This window comes from Hibiscus syriacus, unplaced genomic scaffold (genome assembly GCF_006381635.1).
Source record: "Hibiscus syriacus cultivar Baekdansim isolate YM2019G1 unplaced genomic scaffold, ASM638163v2 tig00109926_pilon, whole genome shotgun sequence".
In the NCBI taxonomy this organism is placed as follows: Eukaryota; Viridiplantae; Streptophyta; class Magnoliopsida; order Malvales; family Malvaceae; genus Hibiscus; species Hibiscus syriacus.
Genome location: NW_024062532.1, coordinates 1264750 through 1288140, shown reverse-complemented (window position 1 = coordinate 1288140; position 23391 = coordinate 1264750). Strand labels below are relative to the sequence as shown.

Here is a 23391-nt window from a genome sequence, read left to right as displayed (position 1 = left end):
TAGTTCCAATTGGATGTCTTAATTGAATATAGAAATTATGGCTTGCATCCCACTGATCTAAGTGGTCCATTGGATATATGTCATGTGACTGCGTCTCTTATCTTTTACGTTATTGTGAGTGACATCTGAATAATCGTGTGCTTTGTAGATTTTATTCATACTTTATGATGAGGTAATGAGACGATTTTATTCATCATCGTTGGGCTAAACGTCCTCCAAGACAACATCATCATCCCCGACTAACGCGGGACGAGATAAATAGACGCTTCTAGCACGTCTTTAACAACTATCAGAAATAACATAATTTCCACCATACGGACTGATGTCAATCCCACTGATTTACATGTTGAGCCCGTAAATTTGCATGTCGAGCCTGTTAGGTTACATGTCGAGCCCGTCGAGGCATATGTCGAGCCCCACTCTAAGTATATTATACTCCTACATACTTGATGTTTTTTTATATGTATTGTATCTTAAAGATGGTTCTTTTTCACCAATACCGCCACGGTATGTAACTCAGTCACCGATGTCATTTTTTGTTCATAATATTTACAGTTCTCAGTGAGAGGTGGGATTATTGATCACACACTCCTCATTCGTTATTCCATGGAGATCTTTCTTTGACATCAACTCGACCTAACAATATGAAATTGACGTCGATGAAGATAATGAGAATAAAGATGAAGAGCAACCTATACGAAGAAATCCCACTCAAAATAGATAACCACCGCCCTATTGAATAAATTCACAAAGAAGACATCATTAGTTTATATTGTTTTATCTTTTTAATTCTTATATTAATTTAGTATTTTAAAGTTATAGCTGAATTAACTTTTAGATATTTAATATTATTTGAATTAAATTTTTAGTTATAATCAAATGTTATATTTAATTTATACTATATTTAACATTATATTTTATAAAATATTTATTTTAAAAAAAAATTAAAAAGAGAGACATTATGTAGAAGCCCCTGTCACATAAGCATAAGACATTTTTACAGAATGCACCTTTACTGAGTGAGATGCCACTTGTGCAAAGCGCCTTATTGCCACGTAATATGATTAAGCAAAACAATAAACACATTCATAGGGCAATTTCATCACTTAATAACAAGCTCCATAAAAGCATGTCAAAACACCATATTAACAACATCGACTTATTAAAAAGTACCCCAAATGATTCTATGCCAAATTTCTACTTAATCAAGGTTCTTACTAACGAGAATTGCGAAAATTTTGGGTTTAAGGATTAAATTGTATAACTTTAAAAATTATAATAGTGACTTGAAAATATTAAATCCTTAGTTACAAAGTAAAATTAAACCATTTTTAAAAAAAAAAAAATCCATAAATTTCCTCTCTTAGCTAAAGTTTTAAAAATGAGGATGGATGTCACGACCCGGAACTAGAACTAAAAGTTTTGACAAAATTGTGAAATTTTGATTTTGAGGATTAATTGGATTTGGACTAAATTGTAAAATTTAAAATTTTGGGGTTTTATTTTGGTAATTTTAGAAATTTTAGGGGCTAAATCAAAATAAATGCAAAGTGAGGGAAAATTTGAAATCCTAAAAGTTTTTAGTGGCATTTGCAAAAACCCTAAGGTGGCATTTGGTTCGCTAGAATGTTTATGAGGAATTGAAATATGTGAAGGAATTGGAATCTGTCAGGAATTGGAATCCAATTCCATATTTTTGTTTGGTTCGCAGACATGTTAGATTAATTTGATTTCAACAATGTAAAATGACATGATTGCCCTTCTTATTTTTTTTGCTTAATTTTAGTTTGTTTTATAATTACATGTTATATTATAAAATTTAAAAATATTAAATTTTAATTTTATTAATTGATTATTCATTTCAATAAATTATAAAAATCATGCTAATAAACATCATAAGTTAAAACATCCCAATTAGGGATGGCCATGGGTCGGGTTTTTGGTCCACCCGACCTGACCGATAACAAAGGAACCTCCATCCGAGACCTTACCCGATCAAAATAAAGTTTCACACCGACCCGACCCGAATATATGAATTAAAACCCGACCCGAAAAAATAAAAAAGTATTTTTATTCAATAAAAACAAAGACTTAATTGAAAAAAAATTATATAGAGGGATATTATTGTAATTATTCCTAAATATATAAGGTAAAATTATTTTTTTGGGTCGGGTCGGGTCGGTATTTTTCACCCTAAATCGACCGAATATCACACTTAAAAAACCGACATGATCCGACCAAAATAAAGTTTCACCCCCCGACCTGAAATAATAAAAAAATATTTTATTTAATAAAAACAGTGACTTAATTAAAAAATTATATAGAGGGGTATTATTATATTATTCCTAAATATATAAGGTAAAATTATATATATTTTCGGGTCGGGTCGGGTATTTTTCACCCTAAACCTGAACTCGACCCGACCAGAATATCACACTTAAAAAACTGACCCACCCGACGAAAATAAAGTTTCACCCGATCCGACCCGACCCGAATATGAATTAGAAACCCGACCGAAATAATAAAAAAATATTTTATTCAATAAATGAATAAGTTATCAAAGATTGATGAGGGTAGTATGGTCAAATTTCAATTCCCTTAAACAAAGGAATTGAATTCCATCATAGAATGTATGTAATTCACTTTCCCTCATTTGATGGAAAGTTGAAGTCATGAGGGATTCCAATTCCATTTGAAAACTTGAACCAAACATGGGAAATGGTGGAATTGGATTCCAATTCCCCCTAATTCCAATGAATTCCTGCGAACCAAACGCCACCTAAAGATTTTGGGAATATACCCCAAATCCCCTATTTTATCTTATTATATACATATGTTAAAATGATATGGTCAGCTAGGGTTTTGTGGTGGCCTGCCTAAAACCTTTAAGTGCCACCACAAAACCCTAAAGGAGTATTTAGTTCAAAGATTGTGAGATTCCCATGGGATGAGAATCCCACATTCCCATTTTAGTTGACCGGGAATCCTACATTTCCATGTTTAGTTGATCGGAATCTCATTCCTGGTAATGCTTTATTACCAATAGATATTTTGGGGTATATTACTGGGAATGTCATTACCTCCATTCCCTTAGGTATTGTAACATTACAAGCTTTTTGGACTAAAATGCCCTTAAATTTTTATTTTTTTTCAAAAATATCATTCTTCTGTCATTGAATAATAAAATTCTACGAAAGTTAAATTACAAATTTATCCTTAAATTATTTTAGATTTACAAAAAAGTCTATAATTAAAATTTTATATGAAGTTCAGTGATTAAAAAAACCCCTTTCATTAAACCTTTTTATATTTTAATTTTGTAAAAAATTATATAATATTATGAATTTAATTTTTTAAAGAAAATATATAAATATTTTACAATTGTAATATTATACAAAATATATAAGGACATTTGGTCAAATATACATTCCAATAATCTTTTATTCCTTTAACCAAACACGATAATCTTATATTCCTGCTAAACCAACCAAACACAAAATACAACATTCCCAGTAATCCTATTCCCTGGTAATCTTTTATTCCTACTGATAATCTTACATTCCATGAACTAAACGCACCCTAAGTGATTCTTATAATACTTCCCCATAACCCAAAACTAAACAAGCATTCAAAAGGGAGAAAGTCAAACTCAAAATCCTAATTACATACTCTATACCTTATGTCATATGGAGGATGGATTAGACCAAGGAAAAATACATATAATAAGAAGATAATTATAAGCAAAAGTTTAGTCTATGCTTAAATTTTCTGAAAAATGGAAGGACTTTCCAATGTTGGGATGATTTTATTGAGAAAATATTTGGATGATGTTAATACTTATTATTGATAGTTAAATGTGTAGATATCTATTATTTCAGATTAATTCTAGAGTAAACTACGCATTTAGTATTTACTTAAACTATTAGTTTTGGTCCGTTTAATATCTAAATTTTTATTTTTTCTAAATCATACCTAATGTTTAATTTTTTATATTATTACTCGTCATTAAAAAACTAACACGTTTAGTACCTAAATACCAATTTTGTTTTAGTACCTAAAATTTCAAAAAAAAAATTAAAACTTAACATTAAATTTTGACCAGGGGTATTAAAATGAAATAAAAACTAAACTTTAGATATGTTTTTGAAAAAAATGAAAGTTTAGGTACTAAAATATTTTTTTACAAATTCTAAATCTAATCTTAATCGTAGCTAGAGTTGAGGGAAAGTACTCTAGGAGAAAGAATGAGAGTGCTCTTAGTGGGTTTAAAATTCATGATCTAAGGGAATAAGAGAGATTAAAGATGAACAATTTGATTAACTGACCATATGTGCTTGTTTAACCCAATTAGGGATGGGCACGGGACCCGAATGGGTTTCGACCAGACTCGACTCGATCGAGTTGGATTTTTTTTAATTTCGGATTCGGGTCGAGTTCGGGTTTAAGGCAAAAAAATCCGACCGACCCAAAAAATAATATAAAAATACCTTATATTTTAAGGGATAATTGCAAGAATACCCTCTTTATATATTTTTTCCAATTAAGTCCTTATTTATTAAATAAAATTAATACTTTTATATTATTTTGGGTTGAGTCGGGTTGGAGTCAGTTTTTTTCTCCAAAGTCAGGCCAGATTTCGGGTAGGGTAGAATTACTCTAAACTCGGGTAAGGTTTGGTTTCGGGTGGATGTATAAAATTTTCGGGTCGAATCGGGTTGGTCGGAAACCCGACCCATAAATTAGCTGACCCTTATTCCCATATATAATGGGGTAAGGGGGAGGTAGGATAGTAGGCTGCCCCCAATACCAGGTTGAGAGCAGCTTCCGTAGGAGACCTCCAAATTATGAATTACTCACCGTAGGACTCGATTCCACGACCTCAAGATTAAGAACCTTGTATTCTACCAACTTAGCACCCATCCCTAAACCCAATATAGTATTTAATTTCCTTGTATTATCTAAAGATGATTAATATATACAACCTAGCACACATTTTCTATCCTCAAAAATCAAATGGTAGGCTCATTTGGATTCTAAGGAAAATATTTTTATGTATAAACAATATTATTTCATGATTGGACCATTCAAAACAAGAAAAATAGTTTTTAGATGACAAACGTTGGTTCAAATATCTCATTCAAAACTTTGGAGCATAGTAGACGCCCCTATATGTGCACCAAAACTTAATGACCAAGTAGGGAGAGTTGACATTTTTATTATTCTCCCATTGGTTCATAATTAAGGGATGTTATTAGCAATATTGTCAACTGTTAAAATTTGACTATTTGGAGAATAGAACATGTAATGTAAACCTAAGTTTTTAATTAGTCTGGGTAAATATAAGACATATCTGTTTAAAGATTCTTAATAATTTAACAACGGATATTTATACACGCCTACATAAGCAGTGCATGAATCCGATGTCTACAACAATCCCTTAATTACCGAGGTCACTTAATTCGTACTGTGAACCTAAATTTTAAATATTAAATTTGGGTGAGTTTGACTTTAGAATTGGCAACCTAACATCTTCATAACCTAAATTTGAATCATTTGATTATTTCAATTGACAATAGATGCACATGTAATATGTAATTATATGTCTTGTCTTAATTGACAATGACCTCGAGAAACTTGAATGATAAATTGTCTTTAGAGTTTGTGTCAGATTTTATAGATCATATTAATTTTTTTCTTTGATTTTGTTTAGCCAACAGTGACATCGATTTTGATACTGGTTGTCGATTGTTGATTCTCTTTTCTTTTGTTTTTTTTGTTTTTAATATGAATAATTCTGTCATTAATTAATTTTTTAGTTGCCCTTCGGGATCTAAGGTTTCGCTTTGACTAATCTGGATTAACCCGCGTCACACACCTGACTTTAGTGGGTGAGTCTCCCAACAAGGATTTTCTGCATACTCAAGACTCGAAATCGAGATCTTACTTAAGTGATATCAGCCTGCTTACCACTTGAATCAACCCATGTTAGTGTATTAATTAATCTTTAACTTAATCATAATAACTTCCAATTTAAGGGTTTGGAAGGATTGAACGTAGTTTAGGAATTGTATAACAACATTTCTATTAGATCGATAACCTTTGTTCATATCAGTCAAATGTTGTATCATATTATAATTGATTTTTCTTCTTCTTTTGCATTCGGAATACGTTTTCCTTAACTTAATGAAAACTTTGAATATGTAGCATATATGTATTTCATAATCATTACTTGATTGAAGGTATCAAGGATCCACTCATGAGATACTGCACTCAACATAAAAATGAAATCCGGAGAAGATAAGAACACACTAAAGGGTGAAAGTAAAAGGGTGGAATATGCACTTTACATTGGAGAATCTAATTATGTTATGTTGTCTGTAAGTTTGAAGATGAATTTTAAAGAAATTTAATTTAAAAATTTAGTTAAATAATAATAATGTAATTAAGTATTTATAATTCATCTTCTTGCACCAACCAAACAACCTCAATGATTAACAGATTTATCAGCCCTTGAGGTCCTCGGTCGAACATCACATATGTCATAAATATAAGCGTCAACTGTCAAATGGTTGAGAATCTTTGAACATATGATACTTTGTATTCGCTCCAAGTTTATAAAACAAAATCTCACTTCTTATTTGACGTTTTTTTCTTCTTTTTGAGTGGTCTAGTGTGATTAGGGAGGTAATTTCACCCGCATCTGACGGGTTTCAACCCGATCGGGTTAGATATTTTTAAAAAGAATTTGGGTTAAGGTCCGACCAATTTTTTAAGGGGCGAAGTCAAGTCGGGTCGGGTTCGGGTGGAGGGTGAAAAAATTCTGACACGATCCGAGGATAATAATGTAATTTTTAAAAAAAGATTTATTATTTTTTAAATTAAATTCTTAATTTATACCGTGTCAGGTCGGATCGAGTTGGATTTATACTCTAAAAATTAGGTCGAATCAAATTCAGGTGGAAGATATCTATTTTTCGGGTCAGGTCATGTAGTGAGTGCATATTTTCTGGGTCGAGCTGAGTCAGCCAAAAACCGACCCTAACTCGACCCGTTACCATCCCTAAATATGATTACAAAATAATATATTCAAAATTTTCTTAACACACATCATATAGACGTCTCTACTTAAACTCAAAATCTCTATGAGATGAACATATCTTTACCATTAATGAAATCACGTGATGAGTTCCACTCATTATATTAAGTTATATTTGTTTTCAATATATATATATATATATATATTGAGCCCTTGCTAAAGTCATTACGATATAGGTGAATATTATCTAGCTGTTGCAATTAGTGGAAGATGGACATAAATCACAGGTCATTATTGTTTAGGCATGAAAAGGTATTTTAATCCCCGAATAGTGACCACTAAACTTTTAGCTCCCACTTCACTTTATGCTGCCTTGGGGCCACCAGCAAAAAAAAAAATGCTCGCTAAACAAACAAAAACTTATTTTTCTCCAAATAAATAAATAAAACATAAAAGGTAACATTTTATATATTATTTTCCCCTTGTATCAATAAATTATTTATAATCTTTTAAATCTTCAAATAACAATATTTACATATTTGAGATCCATTAATAGACTATGTGATTGAAGATGTTCATATTATCGTATTGTAACGTCCTAAATCTCGGGTTAGTAGTTTTGGATTGACTCCTAATTTCAAAATATCTTTTCTTCTTCCTCGGAACTTAGAGAAAAGGAAGTAACCTTGTCGCCTTGCAAGCTTAGTTCGAAATACTGAAGGTAAGAATCATAGTTTTCTCCCCTAGGGCTTTTATTCAAGCTCTCAATATCAAGATTTGACCATGGTGACCATTGGTGTGGTTCTAGAAACCCTTGCTAAACCTGTTTGTGTGTTTTTTTATATAGTTTTGAGCCTTAACGAACATTTTTAACTTCGTTTTAGGTTCCCAAGTAAGTTAGTAACTCTGTTACTTGTCTTTGATAAGTGAAAGAAGTTAGAGAAAGTTCCAATAGCAAAGGCATGGAAAAGCTAGCACTTTTGTTGAACCTTGAGTTGTTCCAACAATTTAAGATAAAGGTAACACACTTCTAACTTACCTATACCACTTGTAAATCATTGTATATACTTGGTTAATTTGTACGCGCTTATAGAGCATGTAAGTGCATCCATGGTGGATTGTGGTGTGTGATGTTATACAACATGTAAATTTATCTATCATGACCCCTTTTGACTTACATGAGACTTAAATAACGTTTGAGGGGCCTTATGGAGGCTTAAGGATGAAGTTGGGGTGTCATTTTCAGGTAAAACAAAGAAATTTTATGTTTGAGTCTCGGTACTTGATGATCAATACCGATATTATTCTTTATATAGTCGAAACAAGGGGTTTCTAGCTATATAGTATCGATACTCTATTCATAGAGTATCAATATTGTTCTTTGGTATCTATACCCAAGGACGGGGTATCGGTACCATCATTAAATTATAAATTCCAATAATCATATTTGACATCGATATTTAGGGAGTATCAATACTACTCAAAGAATAAGCATCGATGCCTTAAGTAAGGGTACTGATACATATTTATTTTCTCAAACATCGAATCTCAAATTGGTATTGATACCCTAATAGAGAAGTATCGATATTGTAAGGTCTTATTATATCACAAAATGCAAAATTGGTATCGATGTCAAGGGTGAGTACTGATAATAATAAGAGGCTTAGTATTGGTACTATCACACTAAATTGGGTAAGAAAACCAATTTTAGTTTAAGAATATTATAAAGTAAGATGTCATAGAACTTAAACCCTTGTATGACAATTGGAAAATAACAAGGACAACCGAATTACTTTAACAAGTATGACAATCATCTTGTTTGATTAGAATATCTAGATATATACCAGCTAGTGCCAAGACACTTCAGTTGTTAGGTGGTCGCAGACGCCCTGAGTGCTCATGAGGAGTAAGTTAGTAGGGTGTACATTTTCGATGCAGGAATTCGAGATCTCACCCTAAGTATCTGAGGGTACCATAGGTATGCTAGAGCTGTGTGAGTCCTGAGATGTAGCAAACTCTCCAACCATACTTTGATGCCTACCTCAGCATATGTGTTTAACTGTTTATTATTCTTGTATACTTATGTCTATAGCTACTAGCACGCTCATATGATGAACGCGTGTAGTATAATATAGTTATTAGTGTGACACTAAACTTGTGAGCTCAACATTAGAAATTTATTCCTGTGCGCAAATTATTCTATTCATAAAATTATTATTAAAGAGTAAGAAAAATAAATTAATTTACTTATAAATTTTATTTTTAATTATGTTTAATAAACTATCTAATAAATACAATAATTTGAAATAAAAAATATTAAGAAATTCATTAAACACTCAACTACTCGTACAAAACAAGCATAACCCTCTTCTAAGAGAAAAGGATCAGAGTTTAATTTCATACATCTCCATCTTTTTTAAAAAAAAATAAAAGAATAATTACGTAATAATTAAAAAATAATTAAAATATATCACGTAAATATTTTTTAATTATATATTGATTAAATTTTGGGCCATGGCCAGGGTCCCTCCTATTAAGGCTCATCTACCGTCCTGCCTACATGTATGATCAAAAAGTATATCACATATATATAGTGATGATTGAAAGTATATAGAATTAAAATATATTGACTTTGTTAATTTGAAAATTTATCCGTGACTATATGTTACATTTATATATTTAAATAATTAATAGATTATCATTTTATAATTTATGAAATATTTTTATTTTATTTTTTAAAATTGAATAATCTAGGCTGGTTATAGGACGAAACAAGGATCTCAGCTCGGAAGGGACAAAATGTAAGTTTTTTAAAAGTGAGTGGGACAATATATAATTATCTCGTAAATATTTAAATTTTATATATAAATTAAATGTATTGTTTTTCTTCACGGGTTTGGGGACTATAACAACTCCTTTATGTAACAATATAAATATATCTCCGATGATTACAAGATAATATTTATTTAATAATTTTAATTTATTTTTTATTTTTAATATTTCTATATTTATATTTTAATTATTTGAGTATTTTCATATTTAAATTTTATTTTTTTAAAAACATTATATCTATCCTTTAATTTTCTAAAAAAATCAATCTAACCCCTTAAGCATATTATATGGGCTGTCACGTCAACATATATTATAATAACTAATATTCAATATAATTAGTCAACGAGTTAAATTAATTTTTTTCTTAATTTAAGAGCCACCTTAATCAGAAAAAAAATAGAGGCAAAATTAAAATTTTAAAAGAATTTAAAATCCTAAAAAACTAGCATCTTCAAAGCTAGTTCAACTTGAAATAATATTGCCAAATTTTTAAAAGATAAATTACATTAGGTATGGGAAATTCTTGGATAGAAAGTGGGAGGGTTGGGTTTGGCAATATAATGATGTCATTTTCTTATTTAATAGGCGATTTGACCAAACTGACACACTTTAACCGATTATCTCCTATTATAGCACCCTTTCACTTATATTTTTTTGAAATAGCACCCTTTGTGCTGAGGTGGCGGAAGGCGCATCCCGGGGACGCGCTTTCCATGAATTTATGCCGACTCAGGTGACACGTGTGAAAGGCGCATACCCAGGGACGCGCCTTCATGGGGTTTTGCTGACTCAGGTGACACGGTGGTATGTTTTTAATAATAAAATTTTTATTTTTATTATTATTATAAATTAGTAATATATTATGTAAATTGTTTCGGCTATAATTTAATAATTATTGAATGAATTTTTTTAATGTGTGTTAAAGGTGGAGTGTATTATCCACATTAATCGGATAGAACAATAGATGAAAACTAATTTTTATTTTAGTATAGTTATATGAAAAATGTATAAAATTATTATATTACACGTATGATTATATTATTTTTTTATTTTGATTATCAATCTATTAATTTTATCACTTAATTATTTAAATATTATCAATCTAGTCATCTGTTATTATTATTTAACCAAATATTGATGCCTAAGTTAATAAAATTAGTATAATTACACATTTAATCTGTTATTATTATTATAAATTGAGAAATTATAGTAAATAATTATTGATGATAATATCGCTAAAATGTCTGGAGATATGGTCAGCATCCAATTGCAGCAGCATTTCACTTTCGATTATAACTGTAGACAAAAAAATAATTAGCACAAAAAATAATTAATTAATAAATTTAAATAAATAATAATTTATATAAATATTATTTTAATGAAAAAATATTTATATAATTATATTAATATAAAATATAATAACTATGTAAAAAAATACTATCTTAAAAATAAATTTCTTACCACTAATAAGAAATTTAAAACTCAAAGATTTGAAGAATTTGAATTATATAAGAGAGAAGAAAATGATTTTGGTGTGAAGAATGAGGGGGTTTATATAGGGGGAGGAGGAGGGGTAGTTGGGGAAAAATCGAATGGGCATTAAAGTCATTTAATGAAAGGCGCGTCCCCGGGGATGCGCCTTTCACACGTGTCACCTGAGTCACATAAATTCATGGAAAGCGCGTCCCTGTGGATGCGCCTTCCGCCATCTCAACACAAAGGTGCTATTTCGGGAAATATAGGTGAAAGGGTGCTATAATGGGAGATAATCGATTAAAGGATGTCAGTTTGGTAAAATCACCTATTCAATATGGCCTCTAGAATCTAAATACAAACATTTAGGTCCTACGGGAAAATTAAATTCATCCCAATATTATAAAATTGGGTAATTTTACTTTTATAAGTTTAATTTTAAAATAAATTTATAAGGAAAAAAATATTAATTTACCATGTTCTAAAGTAAGATGAATTATTCTACATCAATTCAAAATATTAATTTACCATGTTTGTATTTTTTATTGAAAATATTTTTTTTATCTCTAAAATTTTATAAGTACAAATTCATCCCTTTATAATTTTATAAATTCAAATTCACCGATCTAACAGAAAATTATGTGTCCGTCTCTGTTACTCGAATCCTTGTGGTGCAGCAAATAAATCGAACAGAACCCTTAAACAAGGGGCACTTTTTCTTTGGTTACTTTTTTTTGGCAGCTCTCATAGCCTAAGGAGATGCCAACAACATGCGTACTGGTCCATAGCTCATTGGTAGCTTTGTGAAATGTCATCTTTATAAAGTAGAGGCATTCAATTGCATCCACTAAAGGGAGTTTACCGTGAGGGAATCTTAACACACAGTTAAACAAAGTCGTTATTGGTTTTATTATTATTATTTAATATTTTTAATAAAAAATTATCTAAAATATTATTATTTTTACATAAAATATTAATGGGTTTTTAATATTTTCAGTAAAGCACCCTTTAATAACAAAATCAGTAGAAAAAAATAATATTTTAGGTAGTGTTTTATCAGATATGTTAACAAAACCGATAAAACGCCTAATAATAATAAAACTGGTAAAAATAATAATGTTTTAGATAATTTTTTATCAGAAATATTAAAAAATAATAACAAAACCGATAACACATTTCCTTAATCGTATATTAAGGCCGCCTTCCCCATTCAATCCAATCCTATGCTAAGAAAAAACTGGATAGGATTCTCTGGTTTTATCTCTTTCATTAAAGCATGCATGAACGTGAAAGAAGGAAACTTCCTGAGAAAAAACTCCATTTGCTGCTTTATTCTGGGAACTGGAAAGACAGTAGGATACCTTTTGTCTTCATTAATAGCCTTGTGTTCTTTATAGTTGACGAAGACATGTTCTCGTATTACAATTCCATTATTTTAAGCACCAAAGTTAGTAATTTATTTTGAATTAATTATTGGTATCTAATCTATTGATTGACTAATCCAAATCGAGTACTGTAGAGACGAGGGCAACCCTCCCAACCCAGTTTGCTCTATTCACAAACGTCAAATTTCGAACATCTGACTTTACTTAAGGGATCTAGTGCCTCTTCCCATTGCTTAAGTGGAACTGCAACTAACTTATTGATTTGTTATATTTTAACAGTAGGTAAACTATACCAGTGATTTCTTAACTGTTTACCCGTTTTGTTTTTACTATCGATCTTTTAAATTTGTCAATCAGACCAATTAACTATTTAATTATATTCAATCAAGTCACTTGCCGTTAGACTTTAACAGAAGTGATGATGTCGCGGTTAAAAAAATCGATATAATTACATATTTGATCCTCGATATTTGTACATTATATCAATTTGGTCTTAATTTTAATTTAATCCTCCAATCAAATGACGACACATGTCACCGTTTAATTGGAGGTTTTTTTTATCATTTAAATTTATTCAATTTGATTATTTTTTTCTTCTGCTCAGATGATGATATTTGTCACGAACAATATGATTTGAAAAAAACAATATACATGTCACCATGTAATTGTAGGGATTTTATTCGTACATTTATATATTTTGTTGTGTCCCTCGACTATTAAATAAATGGTAAATGATCACCTATTTATATGTTCTAAACACATCATTTTTCGTTAAAAAATTGACGATAGTCTGAGCTTAACGTCAACCTGCTAACTATGATATGATAAAATATGATTCTATAATCTCAAATGACTATCATATCCCAGTCATGATGTTAACGTCCATCTCAGATGACCTCTAATTTTTTAACGAAAAATAATCACCCGACTATTTATATGTTCTAATTTTTCATCATTTTCCATTAAAATAGAATTTTTGAAAATCTTTATAACAAATACTATATTGTAATCACTACTTAATTCTATAATTTTTTTGTTATTAATATTTTTATTGAATATTTTATTTTTATTTTTTTTATAAATTTTAATATTTTTAAATTATTTAATAAATAAATAAATTATCAAAATTTCAATTAAAATTAAAATTAATCATATTATTGATCTTAGTAAAAAAATAATTATGCCTTCAAACTTGATCGAAAAATTAAGTAAATCCTCCTACCACGTCATTATTTATATGTGAACTGTCACATTAATATCATAAATTATATTAAGATCATGAACTGTCATGTTAGTATAATAAACGACCATGCCTTTATTATGAACTACATCATCATCGTTAATTATCGCATTAATGTCATAAAAGAAAAATAAAATTGATTTTATCTTTTAAGCAATTGGGCCACGACAACTCACCCATTTGGGCCCTTTGGGATCTTTTAAGCAAAAGCAAATTGGACCGACCATTCACTACGACCTGTCCATCACTATGAGACTCGACCCGACCCGACTCACTTTATTGTTTCCCTTCTAGACAGATGCATTTTGGGAGTTGACAAACTGAAATTTAGATCAAGCGCCAAGAATCTAAAGACTTAGAGAAGAAGAAGAGATGAAGATCTTTTGCTGGGTCTGTTTAGTGTTTGGAATTGTTAGTGTTGGTTCTTTTTCTGAAGAACCCCAGCTCAGCTCTCCTCGAGTTGTTTTCCAGGTTCTTTCTTTGTTGATTTTTTGTTGTTGTTGATGCCAGTAGTTGAAATGTATCTAATTTGTGAGTTGGGTTGATGCTTTTTTGAAGAATTATTCGTTGTAAAATGCAGACAAATTATGGAGATATTGAATTTGGATTTTACCCAAGTGTTGCACCCAAAACTGTTGATCACATTTTTAAGCTTGTGCGTCTTGGTTGCTATAACACCAATCACTTCTTCAGAGTAAGTGTTAAAACTTTAAACCAAAAAAAAAGTTTGGGTTTTGGAATTTGGTTGCTAAGTCAGTTAATTAATGTGATTTTAAGATGCGGGTGTGGATGATATTATTAATTTTGAATTGTTGTAGGTTGATAAGGGTTTTGTTGCCCAAGTGGCCGATGTTGCAGGTGGACGATCAGCTCCCATGAATGAGGAGCAAAGAAGGGAAGCTGAAAAAACGATTGTTGGGGAATTTAGTGATGTGAAACACGTGAGAGGTATTCTTTCTATGGGGAGGTAAAATGACCTTACTAGTTTCAATGTTCATGTTTAATTTAATTTTATACGATTTTCTACGTATTTATATGTCACCGAGTTCTGCTCTGGCGTAGATATTCTGATCCGGACAGTGCACAGTCTTCATTTTCAATACTTCTTGGAGATGCCCCTCATCTTGATGGGCAGGTATTCCAGTCATAATTGCTGATCATCATTGCAATGATTATTTCTGAATCTTATATGACATATAGCCTCAATATTACATACTTTTTTCTGTCTATCTTTTCAGTATGCAATATTTGGTAAGGTTACGAAAGGTGATGAGACTTTGAGAAAGCTCGAGGAACTTCCTACCCGTCGTGAGGGGATCTTTGTAATGGTATAAATATGACTCACTTTCTGTTTTCGTTTGTAATGCAATAGGAAATTCAGGATGTCTTTCCAGGGTTGATCCATTAGTTTCCTTGATGGTTAGCTATCCTTGTTTCACCTTTATGGAACCGTTTCTTTCATTCTCGTAAAGTGGGAATTTGCCTCTTTTTATTTTCAAATAATCCATTAAAGGGGGAAAACAAAAAGATAAAGCAAGAGGGGAGACACTAACATGAGAAAAGTACTGTTTAAATCAGGAACTGGCGGTTACATACTTATATGACTCTCACCTTGATGTATAGAGCTTATGTAGCTAGTTTGGTGATCAGTTATAATCTTCTTATTCAGCACGCTGCACGCATACACAAAAACCTGTTATGTATCTGTCTTTGTTATTCCTTTGTACATGTACCCGTAAATTATGTCTTAAAAGTTTTACCTTTGCTATAATCCTCTATCCAACTAGTCTGATATGAATTTAGAATGCAAGCAATGCTTATTTCAATTTGTGGCTGATTTTAGTCCATGTTATCTGCTGTGAAATATAATTTATTTATTTTTATCTTTTCCAGCCTATGGAGCGCATCACAATTCATTCATCCTACTATTATGGTGAGAATTAAATAGCCTCTTTTTGGCATTTTGTGGCTGATTAGTTTATGATACATTCATGCTTTTACTCATTGCTGCATTATTTCCATGCAGTCATTCCTTACAGTAACATAAACTAATCCATGGACAAAAAATTTAATCACTATTGCATTCGGAAAATATTAGAACTTTAGTTTTACAGGATATTGTCAAGCAAGTGATATAATTTTTTAGAAAAATTTTGATCACTATATTGCATTAAAAAGTTTGAGCACTTTAGCTTTCCAGGATATTGTCAAACAGGTGATATGGTACAGTTATCTGTCTGTTTTTAAAAATGTACAGTTTTAATTCTGTTTACAGCATTGACAAGTTATTAGGCTCACTAATCTGCAACAAAATCACTAAGCTCGGTTTGTTATTTCCCCTTTATATACTTTGGCTAGGTCTGAAATCTATTATTACTCCAACCAGTTGTTACCTTGCACTTGGAAGGAACCAAACATCTGCAATTTACAAAATAATATTGTAGCATAAGATAATCCATTATGGGATCTTCTACTACCAATCCATTATCTTTCTCCCATTGATCCTTTTATTAGCTAAAGAAAGCACAATCACATGCTTCAGGAAGAAACAATATTTGAATGCTAATTTCTGAGATTGGTTCTAGAGAAACAGAGAAAGTTGTGGGACTTCTCGAAATAACTAAGAACAAAGTTCTTGGACCTTTTTGTTAGTGAGAAAAGATAGATTCTCGAGAGATCAGCATGGTTCCATTTGAGGGTTAAAGCTAAAGTGAATATTGAAAAGGCTTGTAGTGTAATGGACTTTTTTTTTATAAGAATTTCAGGCCTCATTAAAAAACCCCTTCTTGATTAATGGAGTTTGTAGGGAAGCTCCTTAATCAGCGGAAGGAGGAAAAGAGTGCCTTGGGATTTTATTGAAACAGAAAATTACATAAGATCCACACAAAATACAACCAAGAAAACACCCCAACAAAACCAAATAAGCTGAAAACACCCATAAAACATCCAAACTAAAAACACAGAAACAGCGAAAACAACAATAGTAACCCCCTAACAAAACACAGAAAAAGAAGAAACAACTCTAAACAACCATCAACAACTTAACTAACTCAGCCTATGCCTTCTTTAGCTAAGGCATCAGCCTCTAAATTGGCTGTCCTATTAACCCATCTAACAACACCTTCAAAGGCCTTAAGCCTATGAACAATATCTTTAATCAAGAAGGCATATACAACAGGACATAATTCAACCCCCTTTATCCAATCCACAGCGACCTTACTATCACTCTCTATAATAAGACGGTCCTTGATCCTCTCTCGATGGGATGCAAAGAAAGACAACCCCATAAGAATAGCCTTTAACTCCATCAACGTAGGAGGTCCCGGACCAGCAGTTTCCTTGAAATAGGCTATAGTAGAACCTGATGAATCTTTTAAAACACCTCCTAGTCCGCTTTTCTTCCAATCCCATGTAGTGGCAACATCAACATTTAATTTAACAAACCTAACGGAGGAGGAGACCAAGGCAAAGAGGAAGTAATCTTACTCGAGTTTATAGAAACTAAGTCCCCAAGAGAAGGATCGGAAATGAGTGAGTCCTTAGGGATAGGAACTTCTTTATACTTTTCTAAGAACCAAGAAGCAAGCCTAAATCTAGCTAAAAAGAAGAATTCTGCCTTATCAAACTTTCCCCCTTCAAACACCACGAAATTCCTCATTTTCCAAGTGGTCCAAAGAATGACCCCTGGAATAAAAGGCCACATCAAAGAGTTTGACTTTAATCCATCCCAAGCTAGAAAGAAACTTTTAGCATCCGCTGGTAAAACAGAACAAATCCTCCAATAACTTAAAAACTTATTCCAAAGGGACCACACCAACGAACAAGAGAAAAACAAATGAGAGGGAGACTCATCCGACATCTTGCATAGGGGACATAATACATCTTCAATTCCCTGAACACCTCTTTTGACAAGTTCAGTCCTAACAGCCAGCTTCCCATGAGCGATCTGCCAAAGAAAACACTCTACTCTTGGAGGCAGTAGGCCTCTCCAAATAAACTTCTTCCAGAAAAGTACCTCATCCAATCCCAAAGTCTCCGATGAACATAGATTAACAGCTGATCTAATAGTAAAAACCCCATCTCCAGCCCCTTTCCAAAGCACACGATCAGGAAAATCCGAAGAGAGCGAAAAATTCGAAATGATAGCCAGCAAGTTAGACCATCGTTCAAGTTCCCAGTCATGAAGAGTTCTTCTAAATTTAACATCCCAAGTCCAAACGGAAGAGATATACTCACCGAATTCAGATAATTTCCCAAACTGATTTAAGGAAATAATAAATAGTCTTGGGAAAATGACAACAAGTGGATAATCCACAGCCCAAATATCTTGCCAAAACCGAATATTTTTACCATCACCAACATGAAAACTACACATGCTTCTAAATTTAGTGCCAAAGAAGTCTTCTTTAAAATAATTATTAAGCAATGATCTCCAAATCCAGGATATTTTAGGAGGTACCTTACTGTCAAGAGTTAAAACTGAAGAATCGAGTCTATATTTGGCACAAACAACTTCCCTCCAAACTGCGTCCCTATCATTGGCAAACCTCCAAGTCCATTTCCCTAAAAGCGCTCTATTCATCAAGTTGAGATTAAGAACTCCTAAGCCCCCTTCACTCTTCGGCTTGCAAACATTGGACCAGCTAACCCAGTGGATTTTTCTAATGCCAGTTCCCCCTCCCCATAGGAAATTTGACATGATAGAGTTAAGGGTTTTTAGAACCGAAGCTGGAATTTTAAATATGGAAAGATAATATGTAGGAAGTGAACAAAGAACCGCCTTGATTAACACTAGCCAAAAGGAAAAACTACCTTGGATGACGGCTATACTGTGACTGGCATAATTGGATGGCCTACACAATGAGTTTTTCACCTCATCCATCCATATAGAATTTAAATTCACATCCAAAATAGTTTACTTTTCACCTTCTTACGAAATACTCAGCTGATGCATTTTAATATTACTAGTTTAATGAGTAGTAATCCTTGAGATAAGTGGCGAATCCAGAAAAATGTTATTGACTGGGCCAATATAAATATAATAAATTTTTTATCTAATATTACTCATATATATAATCTTTCAATATAAAAATTTAATAACAACTAAAATTAGTATAATACATGTTCTAAAAGAACTTTTAAATTTATGTAAAAAATACATGGTTCTAAATATAATATTTTCATCGATTAAGATAACTCTTTTTTTCATAAAACCAAAATCATCTATGATCGACACAAAGAAATATTGAATAATTTTGATCGAGTAAAATAACATATGAGGAATACCTTTTAATTTTTTATTATAATCTTGTAGGTGATGTTGAAAAATTGCTAAACTAAACTCTAATAACACCACAAGTTCATAAGTAATTAATGAACAAAATAATAATAAAGTATGAAAATTCAGAAAAAGTAATAAAAATTTACAGAAAACATCAAAACTTAAAATTTCAGTTAAAATATTCAATTACCTTCAGGCTTTAAAAAGAATTCTTTGAATTTAAACAGCACATAATGAATATAAATAAATAAGAAAGAAAGAGCATCACAATATATACGTTATAAGAAGGTAGCTCTTAGTTTAAGATTATGAAGAGAAAAAATTATAGTTAAATTTGAAATTAAATAAGACTATAATTAGTTTAATTTTGATTAAGTGAAAATATAATTGAAAATTTTAAAAATTATATAATTATTTTTTCCTCTTGGCATTGGGGGCCATGGCCTAGGTAGGCCCAGGACTCCCTCTGCCCCTGCTTGGGATCTAAGGGTATATTGCTAGAAGATTCATTATCATTAAATATTAATGTTTGCCTACACCTAGAAGAATCATAACACTAGGAAATTGCTTAACCTAGTTATTCTTTGTATCTACCATGTGAAACTTTCATTTTCAAACTAGAGTATGTGGATTCTAGAAGTAACTTTATTACCTGGATCAAACCAATCAACTTGCAGGTCTCAAAACAATTCATAGCATGCATGGCTTGAGTTCTTGAATGCAAAATTTTATGAGTTTCACATGATAAATAGGGTTCCAAACTTCCCATACCAGGTCAAAAATTCTGTAAAAAGAAAAGCCTCTCAATGCATGAGGCTCTCACATTGTTGGATTTGGAATTTCCAGTTATTAGAGGTTGTCTCACAACCTGAGTCTGTCACTTCTAGGATCACAATCCTGTAACCTCAGTTATGCATCGAGTTTTACTCTCCTGGTTAGACTTTTTGGTTTGTGTAACAATCGTGTAACCTTACTTTTGTAGCGAAGGTTCACTCTTTAGACCTTGTAGTTTGTGTAACAAGATCTGAAGGTTAACTAGTATCTTTCTTAGCTAGGCTTCATTGACCATCGTCATTCTTGTTCCTTCTTTCCATGTTGTAACCAAAGGTTGGAAGGAACACTTCCCAGAAAGTTGGATAGAGTGCTAGCCAACCCCAGTTGGTATGAGGCATTCCCAACCTCCAAAGTTTCTTTTCTAATCCTTGGTATGTTAGATTATTGTTCGAGTTTACTCAAGTCTGAAGAGTTCTCTCCTCCCAAGCCCTGGTTGATCAACCCGATTGTTTGAAGTTGGTCGAGGAAGTTTGGTCATAGCCTATAAGAGAACCCCCAATGAGTAGGTTTCTATTAATGAAATAAGGCTGGTCCTTAGTTAAATGGTCTTATCAAATAATAAAATCTTAAAATTTCTATTAAAAAATCTTAGAGAGATATAGGCCTTTCTCTAACGAGTCATAATATTTTAGTCTTCCTTTGATGAGTTGAATTATCTATTACAATAAATCATAACGTAGAATGACCTGGGAAGTTATATGCCATTCAAAAGACTGAGGGAGGCCTAGAACTGAGGAATTTTTAGATTTGGGATAAGATCTGTTTATTGGGAATATATACATCGTCTCCTTAGCAGGCTTTCTATTTGTAACATGGGTAGAAAAGTATAATTTAAAAGGGAGAAGCATCTTGGGTATTCCTCCAAGCAAGGATGCAGTTTGTCTTTAAGGGTATTTAGAAATTGGAAGTGTTCCTTCCCCATAACTATACAGGGGACAAGACTAGAAGGGTGCTGGAATGTAACCCACTAGAATTTAGCAGCAATGTGGAACACTTGGCAGCACAAGCAGAAGAAAGTAATTTGGCATAAAATGTAAGAAAGTTTGTAAATTTCTCAGGAAAGGACAAGAAACAAGAGAAAGTATTAAAGATGCAAAGCTATTGATGAATCTGGTTGATTTGCTCTATTCCAATGTACTTAATTGTGTATATATATCAAGCAGCTTCAGCTGTAAACTGTAATCAGCTAACTGCTACTAACGGCATAACCAATTTACAACAAGCTGACTCATTACAACTGCATGTGTTAATACTTAGTTGTCAATTCTAATGATTAACATAAACTGATAAGTTGGTTTAATGTTCCACAAGACTTTTTTTTCTTGGCTTGCACTTCTAGGCAGATTGCCTACTTGAAGCAAACATCAAGGTTGGGGTCTCTCTACTCCTATTGAGTGTCTAATTTGTGGATCCAGCTTGTGAGAAAGTCCTTAATCTCCAAATCTGGAAGGTTGAATTAGCATGGCTGACTGAGAATATTAAGAGCAAATCCCTGAGGTCATTATCCTCAAATTGGATTGGAAATCCTATGGTATTTTGTTTACCAAGAAAAGAATTCTCGATTACATGGGAAGCAGGGCAGGCAGGTTTTAAGTACCGACTAGTTCCTAATCAGATTAATAAAGCTTTACTTATAAAAACAAAAGAAAAGACTCGAATACAACTTGCCAATGGAGAATGTTGCTACAAGTTAACGTAGCCTGCTCATAGTGTTATATCTGCTCAAGCTTGACATGGAAACGAGAATATCATTGATTTTGAAATTCTGTCGTTACACATTTTTAATCTTGCTGTTATTCTAATTGATTTTAGATACCGAGTTGGAGAGCTGCCAAAAGGAAAGGGGTATCTTGAAGCGAAGGCTTGCTGCATCTGCTGTCGAAATTGAACGACAGGTGAGGTGTTTAGGAGTCCTCATTGCTTTGTAATTAAAATCAGTACCATTTAATTTTCTGTCGGTAAGATTCAACTAATACTGTGCCGTTGCAGCGAATGAAATGCTTCCCTTGAACGTCTAAACAACAGGTGGATCGGAAAAGGAAATGGCCAAGACCTTGCTATTGAATAAAGTCAGAGACAGCATTACAGGTACCAATTCTGGTAGAAATTTGTTGACCAGAAAAGTGTTGTATACTTTGCACCTAGCTGGTTCGAAAAGAATGAAAGAAAATGTATCTTGACCTGAATTCCTTTGGTTTTGCTTTTAATTGATCTTGTGCCGAGAGCATGGCGTTGTGAGAAATAATAATTGTTGTTGACCTAGTGAAGTTGTGTCACCATCAGGCACCTACAAGAATACAATGAGGGATTTATGTTTCACAACATGGTTAAGCTTGTAAAAATTAAGTTGATGTGTGAATTTGCATGAACTAAAACTAGCTTAATTTTTATGTAGTATTTCTATTTTATTGAACTTTTTAGAATCTAGGAATAATAAATAGTTTAAATGAATATTTTTTTATTTAGTTAAGGGTATCTTAACCATTAAAAGTTAGAGATGGACTAATTCTGCAACACCCTAGTCCAATTAGATCCGAAGATCCATGAATTATAATGTTATACGGGACTATCGAAATAGTGACCCAAAAATTTTCTTTTAAAATGACTTGTAAATCTCTGAAATTTAGACATCCATAAAGTAATACAAAAACATAATAATAATATGGGATTACAAATAATGAGGTGCTTTCGAAATACATCCGTTACATAATACAAAATACGGAGTTTTAAAAGAGTTGCGACTGAATATATAATAAGGCCCATAACAGTACATACGCGTTAAAGATGATTTAAGATATACTCTGAAAGGTCTCTGAAAATCTAAATATGGAATATCTGAATATAAAATATCTAATAAAAATCAGGATAAGGGTAAGATGGTATTTTAACAAATAGTACTTTTTATCTTTAATTATCATTTTGAAATTTTAGTATTACTTAATACATCACTCTCTTTCACATTTTTAGTAATTTTTTTTTTATAAATTTAGGGTGAATATAAGGTAGTATGTATTCAAATACTGTCAATTATTTAAATGTTCATATATTATATATGGTTTTTAAATTTGGGTCTTAAAAAATAATAACAAATCTCTTAATCATTGACGAAGTCGGTTGGTTTGTACTATAGTTTAGTAATATTTAAATTTAAACAATATAAAAATAAAAGATTTCATTATTTACATATAATAGTTATATAAAATCATTTTATTAAAAAATTACATGGAAATAATGGTAAAAAGAGGAATTTTATCAACAATCAGTTGATCCAGTAGGGTGCCACACCATCATAACCCACGGTGTTCTTCCA

General features: G+C 31.7%; 1 protein-coding gene across 1 annotated transcript; it reads left to right on the top strand.

The window, feature by feature from the left end:
- The first annotated feature begins 6940 nt into the window (after nt 1-6940).
- On the top strand, nt 6941-22343 carry LOC120210691 (peptidyl-prolyl cis-trans isomerase CYP23-like). The gene is made up of 9 exons (XM_039209393.1): nt 6941-6956; nt 14334-14437; nt 14547-14660; nt 14785-14933; nt 15029-15101; nt 15205-15294; nt 15860-15899; nt 21894-21976; nt 22071-22343. Exons 2-9 carry the CDS (start codon nt 14339-14341, stop codon nt 22089-22091), a joined length of 669 nt encoding a protein of 222 aa, XP_039065324.1. The 5' UTR covers nt 6941-6956; nt 14334-14338; the 3' UTR covers nt 22092-22343.
- Nucleotides 22344-23391: the final 1048 nt, after the last annotated feature.